The sequence below is a fragment of the Mobula birostris genome, chromosome 1, assembly GCF_030028105.1.
Source record: "Mobula birostris isolate sMobBir1 chromosome 1, sMobBir1.hap1, whole genome shotgun sequence".
In the NCBI taxonomy this organism is placed as follows: Eukaryota; Metazoa; Chordata; class Chondrichthyes; order Myliobatiformes; family Myliobatidae; genus Mobula; species Mobula birostris.
In genome coordinates, this window is record NC_092370.1 from 53796888 (window position 1) to 53819531 (window position 22644).

The 22644-nt window shown below is 40.9% G+C and overlaps 1 protein-coding gene across 14 annotated transcripts in view; it reads right to left on the reverse strand.

Annotated features, from left to right (window-relative positions):
* dtna (dystrobrevin, alpha) overlaps positions 1-22644 on the reverse strand; it is a 217270-nt gene that overhangs the window by 185394 nt on the left and 9232 nt on the right. For 13 of the 14 annotated variants that reach the window (XM_072255380.1, XM_072255343.1, XM_072255332.1 and 10 more), the window contains exon 1: positions 17785-17973. The exons of the other annotated variant lie outside the window; for it this stretch is intronic. In XM_072255380.1, coding sequence (XP_072111481.1) covers positions 17785-17801 — 17 coding nt within the window. In that variant the 5' untranslated portion in view covers positions 17802-17973. Of the gene's footprint in view, positions 1-17784; positions 17974-22644 lie in introns of those variants that run through there. 14 annotated transcript variants of the gene reach the window in all.

Below are 22644 nucleotides of genomic sequence, written 5' to 3' on the forward strand. Positions count from 1 at the left end.
CACCACCTACAAAGTAAAACCAAATGACATACAGTATGTCACAACAAGGTTCCACTCCCAGATGAGCTCAATGGTTAATTTATTATCAAAGTTTCCAACTCTGAAATTCTGATAGCCACAAAACCAAGAAAAAAAGAACAGCAGTACAATCATCAGCCCCCAAATCCCTGCTCCCCATACAAAATAACGAACAAAAGCATCAATCTCAAAATCCCCCTACCCTCCCACACAAAAACACAAGAAAGATTGGGCGAAAAACTCAGGATACAAAAGAAGCCCATAAGATTGGGGGGGGGCGGGGCGGGGGAGTCTACAGTCCAAGTCCACATCCATACTGCAGAAAATCTGGGCAATATTCTCCCTCTCTGTAGCAGAGCGATCTCACCAGTGATAAAAATGGCAGTCACTCCTCTCCAGCAGCAGAGCAATCCTCCAGCAATAAAATGGCAGTCTCCCTTCTCCAGCAGCAGAGTGATCCCCCAGCGATAAGAAGACAGGCAGCCGGCATTTCAATCTCCCTCATCGCTTTAATTAGCAAACAATGGAAGCTTTAATTGGAGAAATGGAGTTGAACATCAGCTTGCAGCATGCCTGCCATGAGGTTCTCACATGCTGCCTCTGCCTCCCAGAATCCCTTTGGAGATTGCAGAGCACCAAAACAAACAGACAATCTCCAAACTGCAAATCAGAGACGCCAACAGATCCAGAATCATATTCAAAACAAAAAAAAAACAAACATAAAAGACATAAAAGAAGTGTAATGTACAATGGGTGATTGATAACTTCGTCGCCTAAGGTAGAAGGAGTCAATTTTAGAAAACCTTGCACACTTATTTTTCAACATAGTCCCCTCCTACATGTACACACTTAGTTCAGCGGTCGTGAAGCATATGGATCCCTTCTTTGTAGAAGTTGGTGTCTTGGACCTCCAGAAAGTGGTCCACAGCAGGGGTGATTGTTAAGTTCGTGGCCTATGGTAGAAGAAGATGCGTTATTAACTTCAAACGTTCTGTATTTTCACTCAAAGAGTTGAACTGCACGTGTATGTAATGAGAGCGGTATAACTCACCTCCTTCTACCTTAGGCCACGAACATCACTCGCCCCTGCTATGGACCACCTTGGCGTCTCCGACCTGGAGGTCCAAGATGCTCTCGTTACATGCACGTGCAGTTCAACTCATTGAGTGATAACGCAGAAAGTTTGAAGTTAATAACTTATCTCCTTCTACCCTAGGCCACGAACTTATCAATCACCCCTGCTATGGACCACTTCTACAAAGAAGGGATCCGTATGCTCCACAAGAGTGGGCATGTGGCCAAATGGTTAAGGCATTGGACTAGCGACCAGAAGGTCGTGAGTTCGAGCCCCAGCCGAGGCAACGTGTTGTGTCCTTGAGCAAGGTACTTAATCACACATTGCTCTGCGATGACACCGGTGCCAAGCTGTATGGGTCCTAATGCCCTTCCCTTGGACAACATTGGTGTCGTGGAGAGGGGAGACTTGCAGCATGGGCAACTGTTGGTCTTCCATACAACCTTGCCCAGGCCAGCGCCCTGGAGAGTGAAGACTTTCCAGGCGTAGATCCATGGTCTCACAAGACTAACGGATGCCTCTTTTTTAAAAATGCTCCACAACCGCTGGACTAAGTGTGCACATGTAGGAGGGGACTATGTTGAAAAATAAATGTGCTAGGTTTTCTAAAATTGACTCCTTCTGCCTTAGGCGATGAACTTATCAATCACCCCTCGTATGGTTTCATGATCTATCCAGAAGAGCTCAATACTACTTATGATTGCTTTGACCGACAGAACATGGAGGCACCTTCACGCAATTCCACCGCCCTCGATAACTCTGTTATTTCAGTCTTTTAGAGGCTGTTGTGAGAGCATCCTTCAGGACGGTGAACCCATGGAAAGCATCTGGCCCAGACGGTGTACCTGCCTGAGTACTGAAAACTTGTACAAATCAACTGGCTGGAGTATTTATGGTATCTTTAAACTCTTGCTTTGGCAGTCTGAGGTATCCACCTGCTTCAAGCAGGCTTCAATCATACTGCTGCCCAAGAACAACATGGTAACCTGCCTCAATGGCTATCATCCAGCAGAACTTATATCCATTGTGATGAAGTGCTTTGAGAGGTTGGTGATGTAACATGCCTGAAGAGAGGTGTGGATCCACTCCAATTTGCCTATCGTCACAACAGGACAACAGCAGATGCCATTTCATTGGCTCTTTTCTCAGCCCTGGAACATCTGGACAGTGAAGATGCATACATCAGAATGTTCTTCATTGACTACAGCTCTACATTCATCACTATACTCCCCTCAAAACTAATCAATAAGCTCCAAGACCTAAGGCTCAGTACTCCTCATACAACTAGATCCTTGATTTCCTCACTTGCAAACCCCAGTCAGTGTGGATTTGCAACATCTCCTCCAGAATCACAATCAGTACAGATGCACCATAACGTTGTGTGCTTAGCCCCTTTCTCTACTCACTTTATACTTATGACTGTGAGGCTAAGTACAATTCCAATTCCAATATAAGTTTGCTGTTGACACAACAATTGTAGGCCGTATCTCGGGTAATGATGAGTTTGAGTACAGAGAGGAAATTAAGAACCTGGTGGCATGGTGCGAAGACAATAACCTATCCCTCAATATCAGCAAGAAGGAGAAATTGGTTGTTGACTTCAGAAGGAGTAGCGGACCGTACGACCCAATTTAAATCGGTGGTGCGCAAGTGGAACAGGTCGAAAGCTTTAGTTCCTTGGGGTCAATATCACAAATGACCTGACTTGGTCCAACCAAGTAGAGTCCACTGCCAAGAAGGCCCACCAGCATCTTTACTTCCTGAAAAAACTAAAGAAATTTGGCCTGTCCCCTAAAACCCTCACTAATGTTTATAGATGCACCGTAGAAAGCATTCTTCTAGGGTGCATCACAACCTGGTATGGAAGTTGTCCTGTCCAAGACTGGAAGAAGCTGCAGAAGATCGTGAACATGGCGCAGCACATCACACAAACCAATCTTCCGTCCTTGCACTCACTTTACACTGCACGCTGTCAAGTGCTGCCAAGATAATCGACCCACCCAGCCAACACACTTTTCATCCCTCTTTCCTCTGGGAGAAGGCTCAGGAGCTTGAAGACTTGTACGGCCAGATTTGGGAATAGCTTCTTTCCAACTGTGATAAGACTGCTGAACAGATCCTGACCTGGATCTGGGCCGTACCCTTCAAATATCCGGACCTGCCTCTCGGTTTTTTTGCACTACCTTACTTTCCATTTTTCTATTTTCTATTTATGATTTATAATTTAAATTTTTAATATTTACTATCAATTTGTAATCCAGGGAGTGGGAAGCGCAGAATCAATTATCGCTGTGATGATTGTACATTCTAGTAACAATTCTTTGACAACAATAAAGTATAAAGTATAAAGTAATTAAGTTTGGTGACAATAGCATGTTTTTGGCCAAATCAAAGGTGGTGATGAATCAACATATTGGAGGGAGACTGAAAATCTGGTCAAATGATGCCACAACAACAACCTCTCACTCAATGTCAGCAAAACCAAAGAGCTGATTACAGGAAAAAGAAGCAGGAGGCCCATGAGCCATCAGGAGATCAGAGGTGCCAGTAACTTTAAATTCCTCAGCGTTATCATTTTAAGGAATCTGTTCTGAGTCCAGCATGTACATGCTATTACAAAGAAGACATCGCAGCACCTCTACTTTCTTAGAAGATTTGGCATGTCATTGAAAACTTTGATAACTTCTATATATGTGTAGTGGAGACTATGTGAAGGTTGCTTCAAAGCTTGGTATGGAAATACTAATGTGGAGGGTATGTTACAGGTTGCATCAAGGCCTGGCATGGAAACATTAATACACTTAAACAAAAAAGCCTTCAAAAAGTTGTGGATTCAACCCTATCCTTCACAAGCAAAGCTATCTTCGCTATTGAGCACATCTATCAGGCAAGCAGCATCTGTCAGCAAGGACCCCCACCATCCAGGCCATGCTCTCTTCTTGCTGCTTCAACCAGGAAGGAGGTCCAGAAGCCTTAGGTCCCATGCTATCGGGTTCATGAACAGTTATTACCCCTCAACCATCAGGCTCCTGAACCAGAGTGGATAATTTCACTCACTCCAACTCTGAACTATGGACTCACTGTCAAGAACCCTTCAACTCATTTTACACAACAAATGTTTTCAGAAGTGTTGTTTCCTCAGTATTTCTTTTTGTTTATGATAGATCTCTTGAAGCTGAACACAAATATAATTTCTGATTACTTATATCAGGTAGGAATTTGTAGAAACAAGAAATTAACTTTTATTGAATATAATGCATTTAGTTGCAAATTGTGCTGAAGCTTTGCAATAGTTTAACTAAGCTAACAATATTTTATTGATGATTTTCATTTGTACTTGGTGTCTGAGTCTTCTTACTTAAATGTCCAACAATAATCAGCCAGCATTGATGGATTCCAGTTGCCCTGATACTGTTTCTCCATGACCACAATGTCCTGATGAAACCTTTCACCATGCTCATCACTGTCAGCACCAAGGTTTGCAGGGAAGAAGTCTAAATGGGTATGCAGAAAATGAATCTTTAACAACATGTTGCACTTCATGGTTTTGTATGCTTGAAGCAAGTTGTCAACCAGCTGCACGTAGTTTGGTGCTCCGTAGTTGCCAAGAAATTTTTCAACAAAGTCCTTGAACGCCTTCCATGAAATTTTCTCTGGTCCCACTAGAAGTTCTTTGAACTGCCTGTCATTAATGACCTGTTTGATTTGTGGACCAACAAAAATGCCTTCCATAATCTTGTTATTCCAGGAAACATCTGTCTCAAATATCAAAATCCTACACAGAAATGTATAGCCTTTCTAAATCCTGTCCTGCCATGCAGCATCTGGCCTGTCTAAGCATGCCCAGGCATGCCTGGAGAAGAAAGAAAACTTTTCAGCATTAAAATGTGAGCAACATTTTAATTGACCTGTATTAGGAAATGACATAACATCTCGAAAAATGGAGGGTGATAAGGAAATTTAATGGTGATTTTCATGATCAGCAGTCCAAAACCCATAAGACACACTCAAAAATATTCAGGAAGCAAAATCTTTGTTGTCCAGTGTCATTTAATACTAGTTCTTGCTATGTACAACTGTGGCTACACAGCTCCCATGTCGACTGTTCCCCCACCAGACAAGGGTAACAGGGCTGTGGCAACTTATATTATCACTGTCCAACACAGTCTTGCAATCCCAAATGAAATGTCCGAGACTATCTCCCATGGTTATACTACACCAACTCTGATGCTTCCAAATAGGAACTGTGCAGTTTCCTTAATGCCTCATTGAATTCAGACACTTCTCTGCAGACTAATCAAAGAACGCTTCAACCTTCCAAGGAACAAACCTTATTGCTCCTACATTTGACAATTGAGGAAGGCATGCAGTGATGGAGAAGGAAAGAACACTTTGTTTCAGCCAATATGAAAGTGAGGGGGAAGACCCATGCAGAAGGAAGAACTATGGACCTCCAAGACAGTCATTAGAAGTGCGTTAAAAGAGGTGTCCTACATATGACCCATAATAAGAAATCAGAATAATCGATCTTTACAAACATAAAACATGTCTCTTCTTACTGTCATTTCCCCCTCTCTCACACCCCCCACCCCCTGCACACATATACACAATATCATTCCATCCACGCCCTCTTGCAACCTATCCAACATTCATATTCTGAATCTCCACCACTCCATCTAAACTTAGGACAGGAATGAAAAATTTACTCAATGTCTTTCATCTCCTCTGCTTTGACAAAAGTAGCAGGAACCTGGACAGAGGCCAAATAAATAGAAAAGAGGGCCTTAAGTTCAGTGCTTTATCACAATGAATTATTCTGAGATTCATGAGCAAAGGGGCCAACATGTATTTCCAGCATCATCCATTGTCTACCAGCCACGATCTCGAACAAAACCTTCATTCTGAGTGCTACATTTGCTTTGATGCAATCAATTATGCGCCCTCAAATAAATATATCAGAAGGTGAAGGATGAATTATGCTCTTTCTGTGTCAGCTATGATTGTGACATACTCATTCCTTTATGCCACTCTTAAAAAATCAAGGAACTACTCAAAGAAATGCCAGCAGTTCTGATTTTCTGACAATACTTCTCCAGCTTTTCTTGTGTATCTAATCCAACCGCAAAAATATAAAGAAGGTCCATGTGTAATTTGTTGAAGACATCAGGCTTCATGGCATACTGCAGATTTAGAATGGGGGAAGATGTGTGCTGGTGTTTATCAAGGAAGCAATTGGCAAGAGAAAATTTAATTTTCTACTTCTTTCCACAAGATGGCGGGACACAATTTTAGCACGTCCCTTCTATTTCTTAGGTAGAGATTGAATATAACCTCTTCAGCCTGTATGGCTCAGCTACTTACTGTGGGGGGGAAATCAGTGTGCCACTTAAGACCTAGATCGATAATTTGTGTTACAATTCTGATTAAAATCAAACATTTCCATTTAACTTTCCAATCCACTTTTTCAACCTGCAGCTTACTTACACCATTTGGACAAACTGCTGTTTCAAAATTAGATATCAATTTTCTGGTTACCTCACTACAGGAAAGATGTGGATACTACTGTATAGAGAGAGTGCAGAGGAGATTTACAAGGATGTTGCCTGGATTGGAGGGTGTGCCTTATGAGAATAGGTTGAGTGTACTTGGCCTTTTCTCCTTGGAGCGATAGAGGATGAGAGGTGGCCTGATAGAAGTGTATAAGATGATGAGAGGCATTGATCATGTGGGTAGCCAGAGGCTTTTTCCCAGGGCTGAAATGGCTAACACGAGGGGGCATGGTTTTAAGGTGCTTGGAAATAGGTACCAAGGGGATGCCAAGGGTAAGTTTTTCACACAGGGAATGGTGGGTGTGTAATGCACTGCCAGCAAAGGTGGTAGAAGCGGATACAATAGGGTCTTTTAAGAGACTCTTAGATAGGTACATGGAGTTCAGAAAAATAGAGGGCTATGTGCTAGGGAAACTCTAGGCAGCTTCTAAAGTAGGTTACATGGTTGGCACAATATTGTGGGCCGAAGGGCCTGTAATGAGCTGTAGATTTTCAAAGATCTATGTTCTAAACCATTAGATGAGTCAACATAGGAGGTAAATATCCAATGAATTTTTGATTGAATGTAGTGCTGAAAACACAGTTTAATACAGTACTTCAGTAGCCAATTAGTGTGGCACGAGCATAAAATAGATTTAAACATTAGAAACATAAAATTAAGTGTATTTTAGTTCATGTCTGAATCTAAAACCCATTCCATGGAATATCTCATGATCAAAACAATTTCTCTTTGAAAGATAGAATGGACCATTCCCACAGATGCTCTTTGCAGCAAAACATGCTTTGCCCTACCAATTCTCATGATGAGGTACCTTCTAATCTGACTCAGTGACAATTCTGAAGTTAGTGCTGCAACATCGAGAATTTGTAGTATGGTGCATGGTAAAAACCTGATAGAACATAAGTGTTGAAGCTTCTATTCTTCATTATTCATTCATGATTTATGCTGATAGGCCAGTTTTATGGTATGAACCATTTTCTTTAAGATTTCCAGTCTATGTTTGAGCTTTTACATGGAAAATCTTCAATATCTTGAAGCAATGACTAATTTCCATGTCAGAATGGTGTGCAACCTGGATGGATACTTGCAAATGATGATAACATTTATATTTACCTTTCATCCTAAAGGTTGCCAGATTAAAGATCCTTTATTCTCCAGCTGTTGGTTTACTGATGGTCAAAGCACAAAATAATTCCAGGGAGTAATGGCACCAATGACATGTACTATGTAATGACCTGGTTATAATTTCTACTGCTATGCTGCCAGTATTTCATTTTAGCAATTTCTGCAAAAGCAGTGTGTTCTGCTGGTAGAATGAGAGGACCTGCTGTTCAGTTTAGGAGTGTTGTGTCAGCCAATCAGGATGGTAGAAAGTTCTAGAGAGAGCGGGGCATGCAAAAATTAGTGACGGAAAGTAGTTTGGTTTTAGGCTTTTGGCGGGAGTGGAAGAGAAGAGAAGGAGAACGCCGTTGAAAGGCAAGTCTCCATTGCACAAAGAACTTTATGCAGATGAATGGCTCCAAGGAAGAAGGCCCAAGGTGGACAACTTCCTTTTCGTGTATCGGAACTCTGCTCCTGTGATGACAAATCAAACACCTGCAAGGCTGTTCATGAGCAGGAAACAGAGATCTCACATATATAACCATATAACCATTACAGCACGGAAACAGGCCATCTCGGCCCTTCTAGTCCATGCTGAACTCTTACTCTCACCTAGTCCCACCGACCTGCACTCAGCCCATAACCCTCCATTCCTTTCCTGTCCATATAGCTATCGAATTTAACTTTAAATGACAACATCAAACCTGCCTCAACCACTTCTGCTGGAAGCTCATTCCACACAGCTATTACTCTCTGAGTAAGGAAGTTCCCCCTCATGTTACCCCTAAATTTTTGCCCTTTAACTCTCAACTCATGTCCTCTTGTTTGAATCTCCCCCACTCTCAATGGAAAAAGCCTATCCACGTCAACTCTATCTATCCCCCTCATAATTTTAAATACCTCTATCAAGTCCCCCCACAACCTTCTATGCTCCAAAGAATAAAGACCTAACTTGTTCAACCTTTCTCTGTAACTTAGGAGATGAAACCCAGGTAACATTCTAGTAAATCTTCTCCGTACTCTCTCAATTTTGTTGACATCTTTCCTATAATTCGGGGACCAGAACTATACCCAATACTCCAAATTTGGCCTTAGCAATGCCTTGTACAATTTCAACATTACATCCCAAATCCTATACACAATGCTCTGATTTATAAAGACCAGCATACCAAAAGCTTTCTTCACCACCCTATCCACATGAGATTCCACCTTCAGGGAACTATGCACCATTATTCCTGGATCCCTCTGTTCTACTGCATTCTTCAATGCCCTACCATTTACCATGTATGTCCTATTTTGATTAGTCCTACTAAAATGTAGCACCTTACATTTATCAGCATTAAACTCCATCTGGCATCTTTCAGCCCACTCTTCCAAGTGGTCTAAATCTCTCTGCAAGTTTTGAAAACCTACTTCATTATCCACAACTCTACCTATCTTAGTATCATTTGCATACTTAATCCAATTTACCACTCCATCATCCAGATCATTAATATATATGACAAACAACACTGGACCCAGTACAGATCCCTGAGGCGCACCACCAGTCACCGGCCTCCAATCTGACAAACAGTTATCCACCACTACACTCTGGTGTCTCCCATCCAGCCACTGCTGAATCCATTTTATTACTTCAATATTAATACCGAATGACTGAACCTTCCTAATTAACCTTCCGTGTGGAACCTTGTCAAAGGCCTTTCTGAAGTCCATATAGACAACATCCACCGCTTTACCCTCATCAACTTTCCTAGTAACCTCTTCAAAAAATTCAACAAGATTTGTCAAACATGACCTTCCACGCACAAATCCATGTTGACTGTTCCTAATCAGACCCTGTCTATCCAGAGAAATTATAAAACCATCTATAAGAATAGTTTCCATCAATTTACCCATCACTGACGTCAAACTTACAGGCCCATAATTGCTAGGTTTACTCTAAGAACCCTTTTTAAACAATGGAACAACATGAGTAATACATCAATTCCCTGGCACCAGCCCCGTTTCTAGTGACGTTTGAAATATTTCTGTCCGAGCCCCTACTATTTCCACACTATCTTCCCTCAAGGTCCTAGGGAATATTCTGTCAGGACCTGGAGACTTATCCACTTTTATATTGCTTAAAAGCACCAGTACTTCCTCTTCTTTAATCATCTTACTTTTCATAACTACCCTACTTGTTTCCCTTACCTTACACAATTCAATATCCTTCTCCTTAGTGAATACCGAAGAAAAGAAATTGTTCAAAATCTCCCCCATCTCTTTTCGCTCCACACATAGCTGTCCACTCTGATTCTCCAAGGGACCAGTTTTATCCCTCACTATCCTTTTGCTATTAATATAACCGTAGAAACCCTTTGGATTTATTTTCACCTTACTTGCCAAAGCAACCTCATATCTTCTTTTAGCTTTTCTAATTTCTTTCTTAAGATTCTTTTTGCATTCTTTATATTCCTTGAGCACTTCATTTACTCCAAGCTGTCTATATTTATTGTATATGTCTCTCTTTTTCCGAACCAAGATTCCAATATCCCTTGAAAATCATGGCTCTCTCAAACTTTTAACCTTTCCTTTCAACCTAACAGGAACATAAAGATCCTGTACCCTCAAAATTTCACCTTTAAATAACCTCCATTTCTCTATTACATCCTTCCCATAAAACAAATTGTCCCAAACCACTCCTTCTAAATCCTTACGCATCTCCTCAAAGTTAGTTTTTCTCCAATCAAAAATCTCAAACCTGGGTCCAGTCTTATCCTTCTCCAAAATTATATTGAAACTAATGGCATTGTGATCATTGGACCCGAAGTGCTCCCCAAAACGTACCTCTGTCACCTGACCTATCTCATTCCCTAACAGGAGATCCAACACTTCCCCTTCTCTCGTTGGTACCTCTATGTATTGCTGCAAAAAACTATCTTGCACACATTTTACAAACTCCAAACCATCCAGCCCTTTTACAGAATGGGCTTCCCAGTCTATGTGTGGAAAATTAAAATCTCCCACAATCACACCCTTGTGCTTACTGCAAATATCTGCTGTCTCCTTACAAATTTGCTCCTCCAATTCTCACTCCCCACTAGGTGGTCTATAATACACCCCTATAAGCGTTACTACACCTTTCCCATTCTTCAATTCCACCCAGATTGCCTCCCTAGATCCCTGAAACTAGATCTACAGAGGGAAGTGGAGAATAAACAGTTCAGCCAGTTGTCAAGTGAGTCACCAAGGAGCTTTGAGGTTGGACAGGAAGTTTCAGCACATGATTACCAAGAAGACTAGGTGACACCTGGTAGAATAGCTACAAGAACTGAACTCAAATCTTACAGCTCAGGTAACATCTTTGGAAAAAGAAAAAAAATTAATGGGTACTTTCAATTTTCCATATTTTGGGTTTCAGTTATCTGGATCAGCTTTGTTCAACAGGCGAATAGTTCTAGTGCATAAATCAGCACTACAACCCAGGGGTTACAAGGCCTCTAACTTGTACAGTATTCAACGTGTTATTTCCTGAAATTTAATTAAACTCGCTTCTTTGTTGATGGAAGCTTCAGAATTCCATAGCAAGTGCAGAGATTTCAGCACTATTATCACCTGAATTGCCTTCCTTCAATGTTGGTTTCTCTGATGTTAATCCAATATTTTTGCACTAAAATGAAAATCATATGCACGTATAACAAAACAAGTGGTCTAACCAACATTATTTATTCCTTACTTTCACCTTGTTAATGTTGCCTTCCCCACTGCCCTACTAAGCAGACCGCATTAAAATTAATCAAGGTTTTCTCTGCCCCACTGATTACAAAAAGATACCCTTTCAACTGCCAGTGTTATAGTTGTTGCTCCCATATAGATCCCCATCAGCTGCAGAAATTGGGCAAGGTTAATGGAACATCATTATACTTAATACCAAGAGATGAAAAACATAACATCCAAGAAGATAGAAATGAAATATAATATCAAGAACCAGAAATATCAGTAAATTTCCTGTAGTTGTGTACTTATATACATAGATATACAGTACACGTACACGTACCATTCAAATATGGGGCTGAAGTAAATCCTGGGTACATCAGATTTATCTTTCTGACTTGCTTTGCATTCTCTGTATCTATAATAACCTGATGCTATTATAAGACACCTTTTTTCTTTCTGGCAGTTTGATGTAATATTCATTAATTTTATAAATTGTTTAGATGGAAATTTTGAATTATCTAATTGACCACCAAAGGATTGAAAAGTAAGTGAAATGGTGACAATGTTTGAAGTATAAATTCAGTGGAATGACCTGCCCAATAGCTCATTTGTAAATAACTGTAAACTACATTTAGTAATAATTACAACATGTTCATTCCCTGGTAACTTCAATTTTTATTCTGAGATATGACAACTTTATTGTAAAAATCAGCCATACCTAAAATTTTCAACAAGTTACTTAACTTGGACTTGTTTCTCTCTGCAGCTTGTGAAAATAGTGAAAAAAGGGTCATATTAAATTGTTAGGGCTTGTAATTTAGTCATACAGTAAATTGTAACCGGAGGACAGGGAGCCTGGGAAATGGCCAATGATATATGAACCCATCAGTATTTCTATTTAAAATGAGTAAGGGTTGTATATTTATTGCCCCAGATCCCTCCCTCTTTTGCTATTTTACTTCCTCCAGCCAGGGTTGTCCTCTTCTGCTTTCCTGCATTTTCACTCTTAAATATGCCAACACCCATGAGTTCACCATTCAAGGTTGCATTAAATGATCACCTGATAAGAGTACTCCGGTCAGAGTTCCCATTCAACTAACAACACTTTGCTGCAGACTAATTATGGCAGGGCTGCATTCTCAGTGGTGCATTATCCGTGGCTGGCAGATAGCAGCAACACAGCTGTGCCATGCAATTGGATAGTATAACAGTGTGTGTGAGTGGTGTATGTTTATAGACACATGATCGTGTGTGTACATGTGCGTAAAAGGAGAGATAAACTGAGAGAGAGAATAAATATAAAATAGTAATCATTGTTCCACAATTAAACTTGACAAATCTAATGAGATTATGATACATCTTGCCAGTTGCTTGATTCTACAGGGAGTTTCACCCTGTCAGGACAAGACTTCCGAAGCAAACTAGCAAAGATGTCTTGTGGCTGCCGTAGTGTATCCTCCTGGAACATTTTACAGGTGTCCCCCGCTTTTCGAACATTTGCTTTACGAAACCTCGCTGTTACAAAAGACCTACATTAGTTACCTGTTTTCGCTAACAGCAAGTGTTTTCACTGTTACAAAAAAAGGCAGCGCGCGATAAAAGGCAGTGCGCATCCCGAGCAACCAAGCTCCCTCCCCGGAACTGCATTCTAGCCGGTATTGATTAAACACGTGCCTGTGAGCAGCAGTTAGCAAGATGAGTCCTAAGGTATCGGAAAAGCCTGAAAGAGCTCGCAAGGGTGTTACACTTAGCGTAAAACTAAACATAATTAAGCCTTTCGATTGTGGTGAACGAAGTAAAGACAAAGTGAGTTTGGCTTGTGGAAGTTGACAAAGATGATGTTGAAGAGGTTTTGGCATCCCATGACCAAGAACTGATAGATGAAGAGCTGATGCAATTGGAAGAGGAAAGGATAACAATCGAAACCGAATGCAGTAGCGAACGAACGGAAAGTGAAGTCGTCCAGGAACTGAACGTGAAGCAAATGCATGAGATTTTCGCTGCAATGATTGCAGAAAAGTACGCCTTTAATTTTGAAAGGGTACGTAGCTTTAGGCATATTTGCAGGATGGTTTGAGTGCTTACAAAGAACTGTATGAGAGAAAAATGTACGAGGCTAAGCAGTCAAGCATACTGTTGTTTTTCAAGCCTTCCACATTAGCCACAGCAGATGACGAACCTCAACCTTCGACATCAAGGCAGGCAGACATAGAAGAAGATGACCTGCCTGCCTTGATGGAAACAGATGACGATGAGATGACACCCCAGTGTCCCACCACCCTAACCCCCAGGCCGCAGACTGATACATTGCCATGGAGAATGCAGCGGTAGCCGGGACGCACCCAACACATCTTTAAGAAAAAAGCCGAAATAAACAAGCTAATTAATTAGGTGACGCCCGGCACGTAAATGTTGGCCCAGATCAGAGGCGATTGCCGAAATGTACTCAAATTATGGAGAATGCATTTTGGATTTCTTGCCCTTGAGTCCATCATTGAATTTATTAAGTCAAGTCTGAGAGAAATTCAAACTACAAAGCAGTCACAAAGTGTTAAGAGAGAAAGGAACAGTGGTGTTTTGGTCAAGTTTAGATCAGATTGTCATGGTCCGGATCAGGGTCCCTTTAAATTTACCTTGTTTATGTTATGATCCGGACCGTTGATTCCCTGTTTTCCCATGTCCCTCGACTTTGGTGATTAGAGGCAATTAACACTCAGCTAAACCGGTAGTTTATAGTCTCCGGCTTTCAGCCGTTCAGTGTGGGAGAGTCTGCAAAGTTATCAAAGGTACGGTGTGCCAATGTTATCTGGCCGGAGCAAGCCTAGTCTCTGCCGAAGCGAGTGCCGGTAATTCGCCCTCACCGGAGCAACCCTGTCCAGTTACCTCGCCAAAGCGAGCCTGCAAAGTTTCCTTACTGAGGTGGGTCCGTCAGTTAACCCCTGGAGGGAATCAAGAACCGCTGTCTACTGTTCCCGGGCCGAGTCGAGAGCTCGCCATTACCCGGAGGCTCCAAGTCAAATCCTGGCTCTGGGGGCATTCAAGTACCAAGTCAAGTCCTGGCCCTGGCGGCATTCAAGTACCAAGTCAAGTCCTGGCCCTGGCGGCTTTCAAGTACCGAGTCAAGTCCTGGACCTGGCGGCTTTCAAGTACCGAGTCAAGTCCTGGTCCTGGCGGCTTCTGTTCCGAGTCAAGTCCTGGCCCTGGTAGTCTGTGATTCCTGTCCTACCCCTCAGTATGAATCCCTTCTCTGCCCCTCTTGCCTCTAGCCCTCGTCTGCAGCCCTTGCCTGCACTTCGGTCTAGTTCTATTGCCGGAGCTAGACAGGTACTGTCTGGTGTTCTTTCGTGTTGGTCTTGTCTTGTCTTGTCCTCGCCTCCGTGGGGTAAGTCTGGCCGTCTTGCCATTGCCCCGCGGGGCATCATCTCTTGTCTTTGCCTCCATGGGGTAAGTCAGGCCATCTTGCCATCGCCCCACGGGGGGGGGGGGGTCATGTCTTGTCTTGTCCTCGCCTCCGTGGGGTAAGCCAGGCCGTCTTGCCGTTGCCCCGCAGGGGTCATGAGTCCCGGCCCTATGTCCTGTACCCAAAGAGGGGTCCAGGCTCTCTGTTCTGTGTGTGAGTCCCGGCCCTATATCCTGTACCCAAGGAGGGGTCCCGGCTCTCTGTTCTGTGTGTGAGTCCCAGACCTATGTCCTGTACCCTAGGAGGGGTCCCGACTCTGTGTTCTATGTATGTGTCCATGGTTGCATGTACCTGCTCTCCCAAGACCGAGGCTCTGTTTTCCATGTTCCTCCTCTCCCTAGCCCATGTCATGTCCATGCCTGGTTCTGGGGTCCGAGCCCGAGGCAAGACCCAGGTACTGGGTCCTTGCCCAGCCTCGGGCTCGGAGTCCATACCCTAGCCTCTTCATGTCTCCTCTAGTTCTGGAAGCCGATTCCGAGTTCAAGCCCAGACCCTTGGTCCCAGCCTAGTCGTAGTCCTGAGTCCTTGTCCAGTTCGCTATTTCCTGCTCCTGCCTTGCTCTCCTGGTATCGAACAATAAACTAAATCTAAGTAACCTCACAAGGTGTGTCTTGCATTTGGGTCCACCCTTGCTCCCAATGCCCCGCCATTGTGACACATATGATTTATTTAATAGCAGAACAGATTTAAGGGGCTGAATGGCCCATCCATGCTTTCTTTTTGTAATCTTTATTCTCTTACAAAACAATTATGAATCCAAATTCAAATTCAAAGCAGAGATTTTCTAAAGTTAGACACTTTTAATTCATGTCAGTTGAGGGTGTTGCTTGCAAGGCCAAAACCTACGGCCCATCCTTTACTTTGAGAAAGTAGTGATAAGTTCATTCATAAGATGAGTCATTTCCTTGAATGCCACTGTGTGAGAAGTTTCACCAATTTGACTTCACAAAGATGAAGTAATATAAGTTTCAAAATCAAGTGATTTGTTTTGCAAGGGCAATTGGAAGTTGTAGTGTTCCTGAGCTTCAGAACAGGTGTGTTAGGTTCTGGGAGTTGTTGCTAAAGACTTAGCAAGTTGCTGCAGGACATCTTTTGATGGTATACAGTGTGGCCATGGTGGAAGAAGTGGTCATACAGGCTATATTTTCCTGGTGTCTTCCTGAGCATTATTGGAACTGCAGTCATGTGGAGATGAAATGCTCTGAGGAGTCAAAATTTTAGGTATTTGTTTTATAATAGCCATTCTTCAATCTAGATGCAGCCACAGTGTTTTTACAGACCATCTTTGGGTTATGATCAGACAACTTATGGATGCCCCGATATACAAATGGATTCCTCTAATAGTAAATTCAGAAGTTCAATGAAGTATATTTTCATACTTTCATTCCTATGAATTTCAGAACTTGTTCCACCTCTCTCTCTCTCTCTCTCTCTCCCTCTACTTCACCCCATCCAAGGTTTAGTAATTGCTCTTTCTTATCAGTCTGATATACTTCCAATGTCATTCGCTACAATACTGTGGAAGTAAGGTGATTATGTCAAGTGATTTTTGTGTATTTTCCAACTAATGGACAAAAACAATCTATGGACATTTGTAAAATTAGAACCCATTTACTATCTGGGAATGACCTGTATATGGCTCAGCCAATTAAGTTTCTGGTTAATAGTGACCCAAGGATTGAGATGGTGAGAAGTCAAAGAAAGAATGTTGTTGAATGGCAAGGAGAGGTGATTATAACCTTTATTGCTACATGTATGGCATGACAGTTATTTGGTAGTTCTCTGGCCAAGTCTGGATATTGTCCAATACTTGTTATTTCTGGTCATAGACTGCTTCATTATCTGATGAACCGTGAATGCAGTTGCAATGGGGCTTCAAAAATTCCTAGGAATTAATCTCTATTCAGTGGTGCTGATTATGCTCTATGGTAATGGCAGCTGGTAGTACCATCTCTCCAAAATTCATCTTACTGACTCTATTCAGGGGATAAGTATGTAAATAACCCAACTCTATAATCTTAATTTTTACTGCAAATTATTCCAGTCGCATGCTCTGATGTTTGATCAGATTATATCATTGGCAGCCACATTAAAACACTAACTTCTCCTCAATCATATTTCATTAGCTCTTAATCAGTTTAGCACATTACAAAGTAATGGATTATTGAATACTTTAAAAACTTTTCTTTACTCTCAACAGCAGAACACAAATTCAACTGCAACCACTGCAACAAAAATGATGGCATTTCTATGTAGAGGATTGAGAGCACATTACAAAATTCTCCCATTTTAAGCACCCTTAATACTCGCCCTGTCATTATGGACAAGCAAGAACTAACCATCAAATGCCCCCTCACCCCAACCACATCTCTACTATCTCCAAACTCTACTATCATCTCAAAGTTTGTCTAATACACCCTTGCCTAAGTTTTGCAATGGCAGCATCGACCACAAAGATGGTAACAAAAAGTTCAATATAAAAGAGCTGTCACTTCCTATTTGGCAGTCAACAATATTTGATATCTTCACTATAGTAATTACATCTATAAATATGCAGTCTGATGGAATAGGATACAGTTAATTCTCATTCTATTGATACTAAGTTTAGAAGCACCATTTATAGTCATGCTGTCATATTTCTCAAAGAGTAAAGCAAAAGGAATTTCTATTTAAGAACATTCCAACACTGGAAGAAAACAGGTTTTGTAAAGCGAACATGTTGAACAAGCATATAAAACACATCCTAAAAGAGGGCATTAACACAGCATTTATAATTGACTTAACTGAGCCATTTCAACACGGTGAAGTATTTAAACACAGGAGAGCCAGAGTTAAAGGAACTACGCAAACCATAAAAACAAATTAATCTTAAATATAAACTTACCCTGTTGTTTTCACCATTCTTTGTATGTATTTTGATTAAATATTGATGATTGAAAGGTTTTAAGAACCTCTACTTTTAATGTTGAGAGTAAGGTTGTTTCTGCTAACAGCCTGTTGGAGAGCTGAACAAACTGCTGAAATTAGAACGTGGCCCAGGCAGAGGCTATCTTTAACTCTAAGTTATCCAGTCTCACATTCCTATGGGGTTCTGCAGGCAAATGCCTTTTGTGCAGCTCACCAATCAAACGCCTTTGATAATCAAATTGCCTTATTTTCTGGCTTGGTGCCAAAATCTAGTATGAAAATGAGAAAAAATCAGTTCAGTTGTCAATTGAAATGATAGTATGAAAGTGTTTCATTCAATCATGATGACGTAGTTTAGAAGACAATGCTTGTAATCTTCATCAAAAGTTTTACTATAAATGCCAATTCTAAAACATGGCTCACCATCAAAGGGAAGGATTGACAAATAATATCGTTGCAAGCTTGGCAACACTGGCAGGGTTGAGTCTGTCAGTAATACTTATCTAAAAGTAATTTCATCAGCCTTTCAGAACACAAGTCCCACAACACTGTGCCCTAAAAAGCACAACTATGAATAATTCATGCAGCAACATGGGCTTCTGTTCTCTTCAATCATTATACATATCTCCACCCCCACATCCTTTCAAATAATGCCACAGGCAATGAATTTCTGAACAAATTCCTTGACATGGATTGCTGCCATTACAAGTTTCAAGTGAACCACATACAACCCAGAAAAAGTTGCAAAGAGGAGAATAAGAGCTTTTATTTCTGAAAACGGTCATAAGAGTGCGATCTTAGCAAAACAGTATTATTTGGTGACTGCAAATTAAGGACTACAGCTTCAAGCTAAATTACAATCAAAGTTAATCTTCAAAAGCCTAGAGAAACAGTGTACAATATCATTTCAGCTGAACACACTGTTTAATTCTATTAATTGTGAGATAGAATATGAACAATAAATTATATTGTTCACATTCTATCTCACAATTACTGTCTCAAGGCCAATATACTATATCAACCAATATAAGCAATGCCATCATTTTATGCAGAGTATCAAAGTTAGCCACAGAGACTACCTTTTAGATAAGGGGAAAATAAAGTTGTTTTAGCTTGTAGTGCTGAAAATAATGCAGCTTCTAAAACACATGGACGTAAGTGAACAGAGGTACCTTTGTTGTGATGCAGTTCACAATTTCACTGTAAACAGCCCATGGACTTGTCTGTACAAGTCATAAGAAAACTGAAAGTTTAACACTTTATTCTAGATAAAACTCAAATATAAGTGGGAATGACAGGTCTTTGAACAAGGAAATTTAAAAGAGCTATCAATGATGTTTATTTGTTTCTATTTTTTCTTTGATAATTTCCTCACTTTAGCCTCTTTCACATCCAAAGTCTGTAAGCAGTACAGTAACACATTTCCTAACAAAAATAACTCACAATTTGCAAATGTTTTAATGTAATAGGAACCAAGTTCTTCAACAAAAATCATCTTCAAACAAAATTTGGCACCAAGTCACTCAAAAGGAAATTTTAGTGTTTGATGCATAATAAATTCATGAAATGAACTTTAAAGGGTTGAGATTGGCGATGTAAGAGTAGGGAGGCAGGGGTTTGGGAGGCAATGACAAAACTTTAGATCTCTGTTGCTGAGCTACAGTTGCCAATAAGGAGAAGAAAATCATGGATGCTTGAGTGGACAGAATAAGGGAAGTTCAGATATCTCAGAAGGTTGTACATTAGAAAATATCTCAACAAAGGAAATCTGCAGATCCCTAGAATTGAAGAGGAGGAAAGTGAGTATAGAGGTTGGGATATTACGTTGCAGTTGCACAGGATGTTGTTGAGGCTGTATTTGGTATATTTTAATCAGTTTTGGTCACCCTACTACAGGAAAGATGCCATTAAGCAAGACAGAGTACAGAAGAGATTTACCAGGATGCTGCAGGGCTCTAGGGACTATATTATGGGGACGGATGGAGCAGGTTACCAGCTTTTCATTGAAGTGTAGCAGGATGAAGGGTGATCTTATAGAGGTGTATAAAATTATGTGGTATAAAAATAAGGAGAATGTGCACAGTGAATTTGGCCATCAAAACATAGAGGAAGCTTCACAAATCCCTACTGCCTCCAGTAATCCTGTGATTTCAATCTCTGAGGCAGACATGAGAGCATCCTTCAGCAGGGTGATCCTACAGAAGCATTCAACCCAGATGGGGTACCTTGCTGAACATAGAACATAGAATAGTACAGCACAGTACAGGCCCTTCGGCCCACAATGTTGTGCCGACCCTCAAACCCTGCCTCCCATATAAGCCCCCACCTTAAATTCCTCCATATACCTGTCTAGTAGTCTCTTAAACTTCACTAGTGTATCTGCCTCCACCACTGACTCAGGCAGTGCATCCCACGCACCAATCACTCTCTGAGTAAAAAACCTTCCTCTAATATCCCTCTTGAACTTCCCATCCCTTACCTTAAAGCCATGTCCTCTTGTATTGAGGCAGTGGTGCCCTGGGGAAGAGGCGCTGGCTATCCACTCTATCTCTTCCTCTTATTATCTTGTACACCTCTATCATGTCTCCTCTCATCCTCCTTCTCTCCAAAGAGTAAAGCCCTAGCTCCCATACTTTGCAATATAAAACTGATACAGTAGCTTAATCTAAAGATATGTACTTTTCCAAGAGCACAATATTCACCTTAGCTATACCGTTTCTAGCAGTCATAAGACTGCTGAATACTAAGTACCTGTGCTGATGAACTGGCTGGAGTGTTCACCAATAACTTTAACCTCTCGCTTCAGCAGTCTGAGGTACCCACCTGCTTCAAGCAGGCTTCAATTATACCAGTGCCTAAGAACAATGTGGCAACCTGCCTGAATGACTATCATCTAGTAGCAGATAATTTCGATCAACTTCACTTGCCCCATCACTGAATTGTTCCTACAACCTATTGACTCACTTTCAAGGACTCATCTCAAGTTCTTGATATTTATTGTTTATTCATTTACTAGTATTATTTTCTCTTTTGTTCTAGCACAGTTCACAAGTTCAAAGTTCAAAGTAAATTTATTTTCGAAGTACAACCTTAAGATTCATTTTCTTGCGGGCATACTCAATAAATCCAATAAACATAATAGAATCAATAAAAAGACCACACCAACTTGTGTGCAAAAGACAATAAACAATGCAAATACAAAAAGTGATCAAAAAGAGATAATATCATTAATAATAATAAATAAATAAACAAGAAATGTCAAGAGTATGAGATAAGGAGTTCTTGAAAGTGAGCCCATGGATTGTGGGAACAGTTCTGTGATGGGTCAAGTGAAGTTGAGTGAGTGAAGTTATCCCCTTTGGTTCAAGAGTCTCATGGTTGAGGGGTAATAAATGTTGCTGAAACTGGTGGTGCGACTCCTGTGGTTCCTGTACCTTCCTCCTGATTGCAGCAGTCAGAAGAGAGAATGACCTGGGTGGTGGAGGTCCTTGTTGCTTTCCTACAACCATGCTCTGTGTTGATGAGCTCAATGGTAGGGAGGGCTTTACCCATGATGGACTGGGCCCTATCTACAGCATTTGCACATTGGTTGTTTGTCTATTCTGTTGGGTGCGGTCTTTCATTGATTCTATTGTGTTTCTTGGATTTATTCTGTATGCCCAGAAGAAAATGAACCTCAGATTTGTATATGGTGACATATATGTACTTTGATAATAAATTTACTTTGAGTAGTCTTTTCCCCCAGAGCTGGGGCACGAAGAACAAGGAGACACATTCTTAAGGCAGGGGTTCCCAACAATTTTATGCCATGAACCAATACCATTAAGCAAGAGGTCCATGAACCCCAGGCTGGGAACCCCTGGTTTAAAGTGACAGCAGAAAGATTTAATAAGGAGCTGAAGAGCAATTTATTCACCCAGAGAGTGGTTAATATTTGTAACGAGTGCCAGATAAAGTGGTTGAGGCAGAAACATCAAGAACATTTTAAAAGATATTTGTTCAGGTAGATGGATATGAAAGGTTTGGAGGGAAATGTGCCAAAGTGAGAAAATGGGACTTGCTTAGATGGGAACCTTTGTAAGTATCCATCACTTGGGCTGAAGGGCCTGTTTCTAATAATCAAGCATTTTAATACAGAGGTATTACTTAACTGAGAACCAGGCAGTGACGTGATGGATAGAAGGGATTTGCTGCATTAGGACAGCCAGAGATTTGAATGACCTTACCTCGAAATAATAATAATCAACAATTACTTTTTTGAAGCAGTTGTTAGTTTCATACTTTGCATTATAAAACTGATACAGTAGCTTAATCTAAAGATATGTACTTTTCCAAGAGCACAATATTCACCTTAGATATACCGTTTCTAGCAGTCATAAGGAAGCTAAACCATTATCAAGACATTACTGGGAAGAACACTGTCTTTATTTCCAAAGGATAGCATCAGTCATCCAAAACAAAGAAAATAATATGTGTATTTGACCATGTGTGTATCATTTTGGACAAGAGAAGAACCTTGAATAAATCAGACACATCTTTTACAGCCCTCCCCTCCCCGTAACCAGTATAATCTGCATAATTTTGAAGCCAGAGCTGAGAAACGACAGGGCATATACAGTAAATTTCATCAGCGCGTGAGTGGAATGGCAAAGGATTGAAACTGTCTGAAGTAAAACAATTTTTTGAATGTGTCAGGTGTCCATATACTCAAATTAAACATTATATAGGTCACAACCAGAAATAACAAAAAAACAAAGAAAGCTTAAAATTAAAGTGAAACTTAATTGATCATTACATGTATATATACAGCTGCTGACAGCTTGACTGAACATCAAGA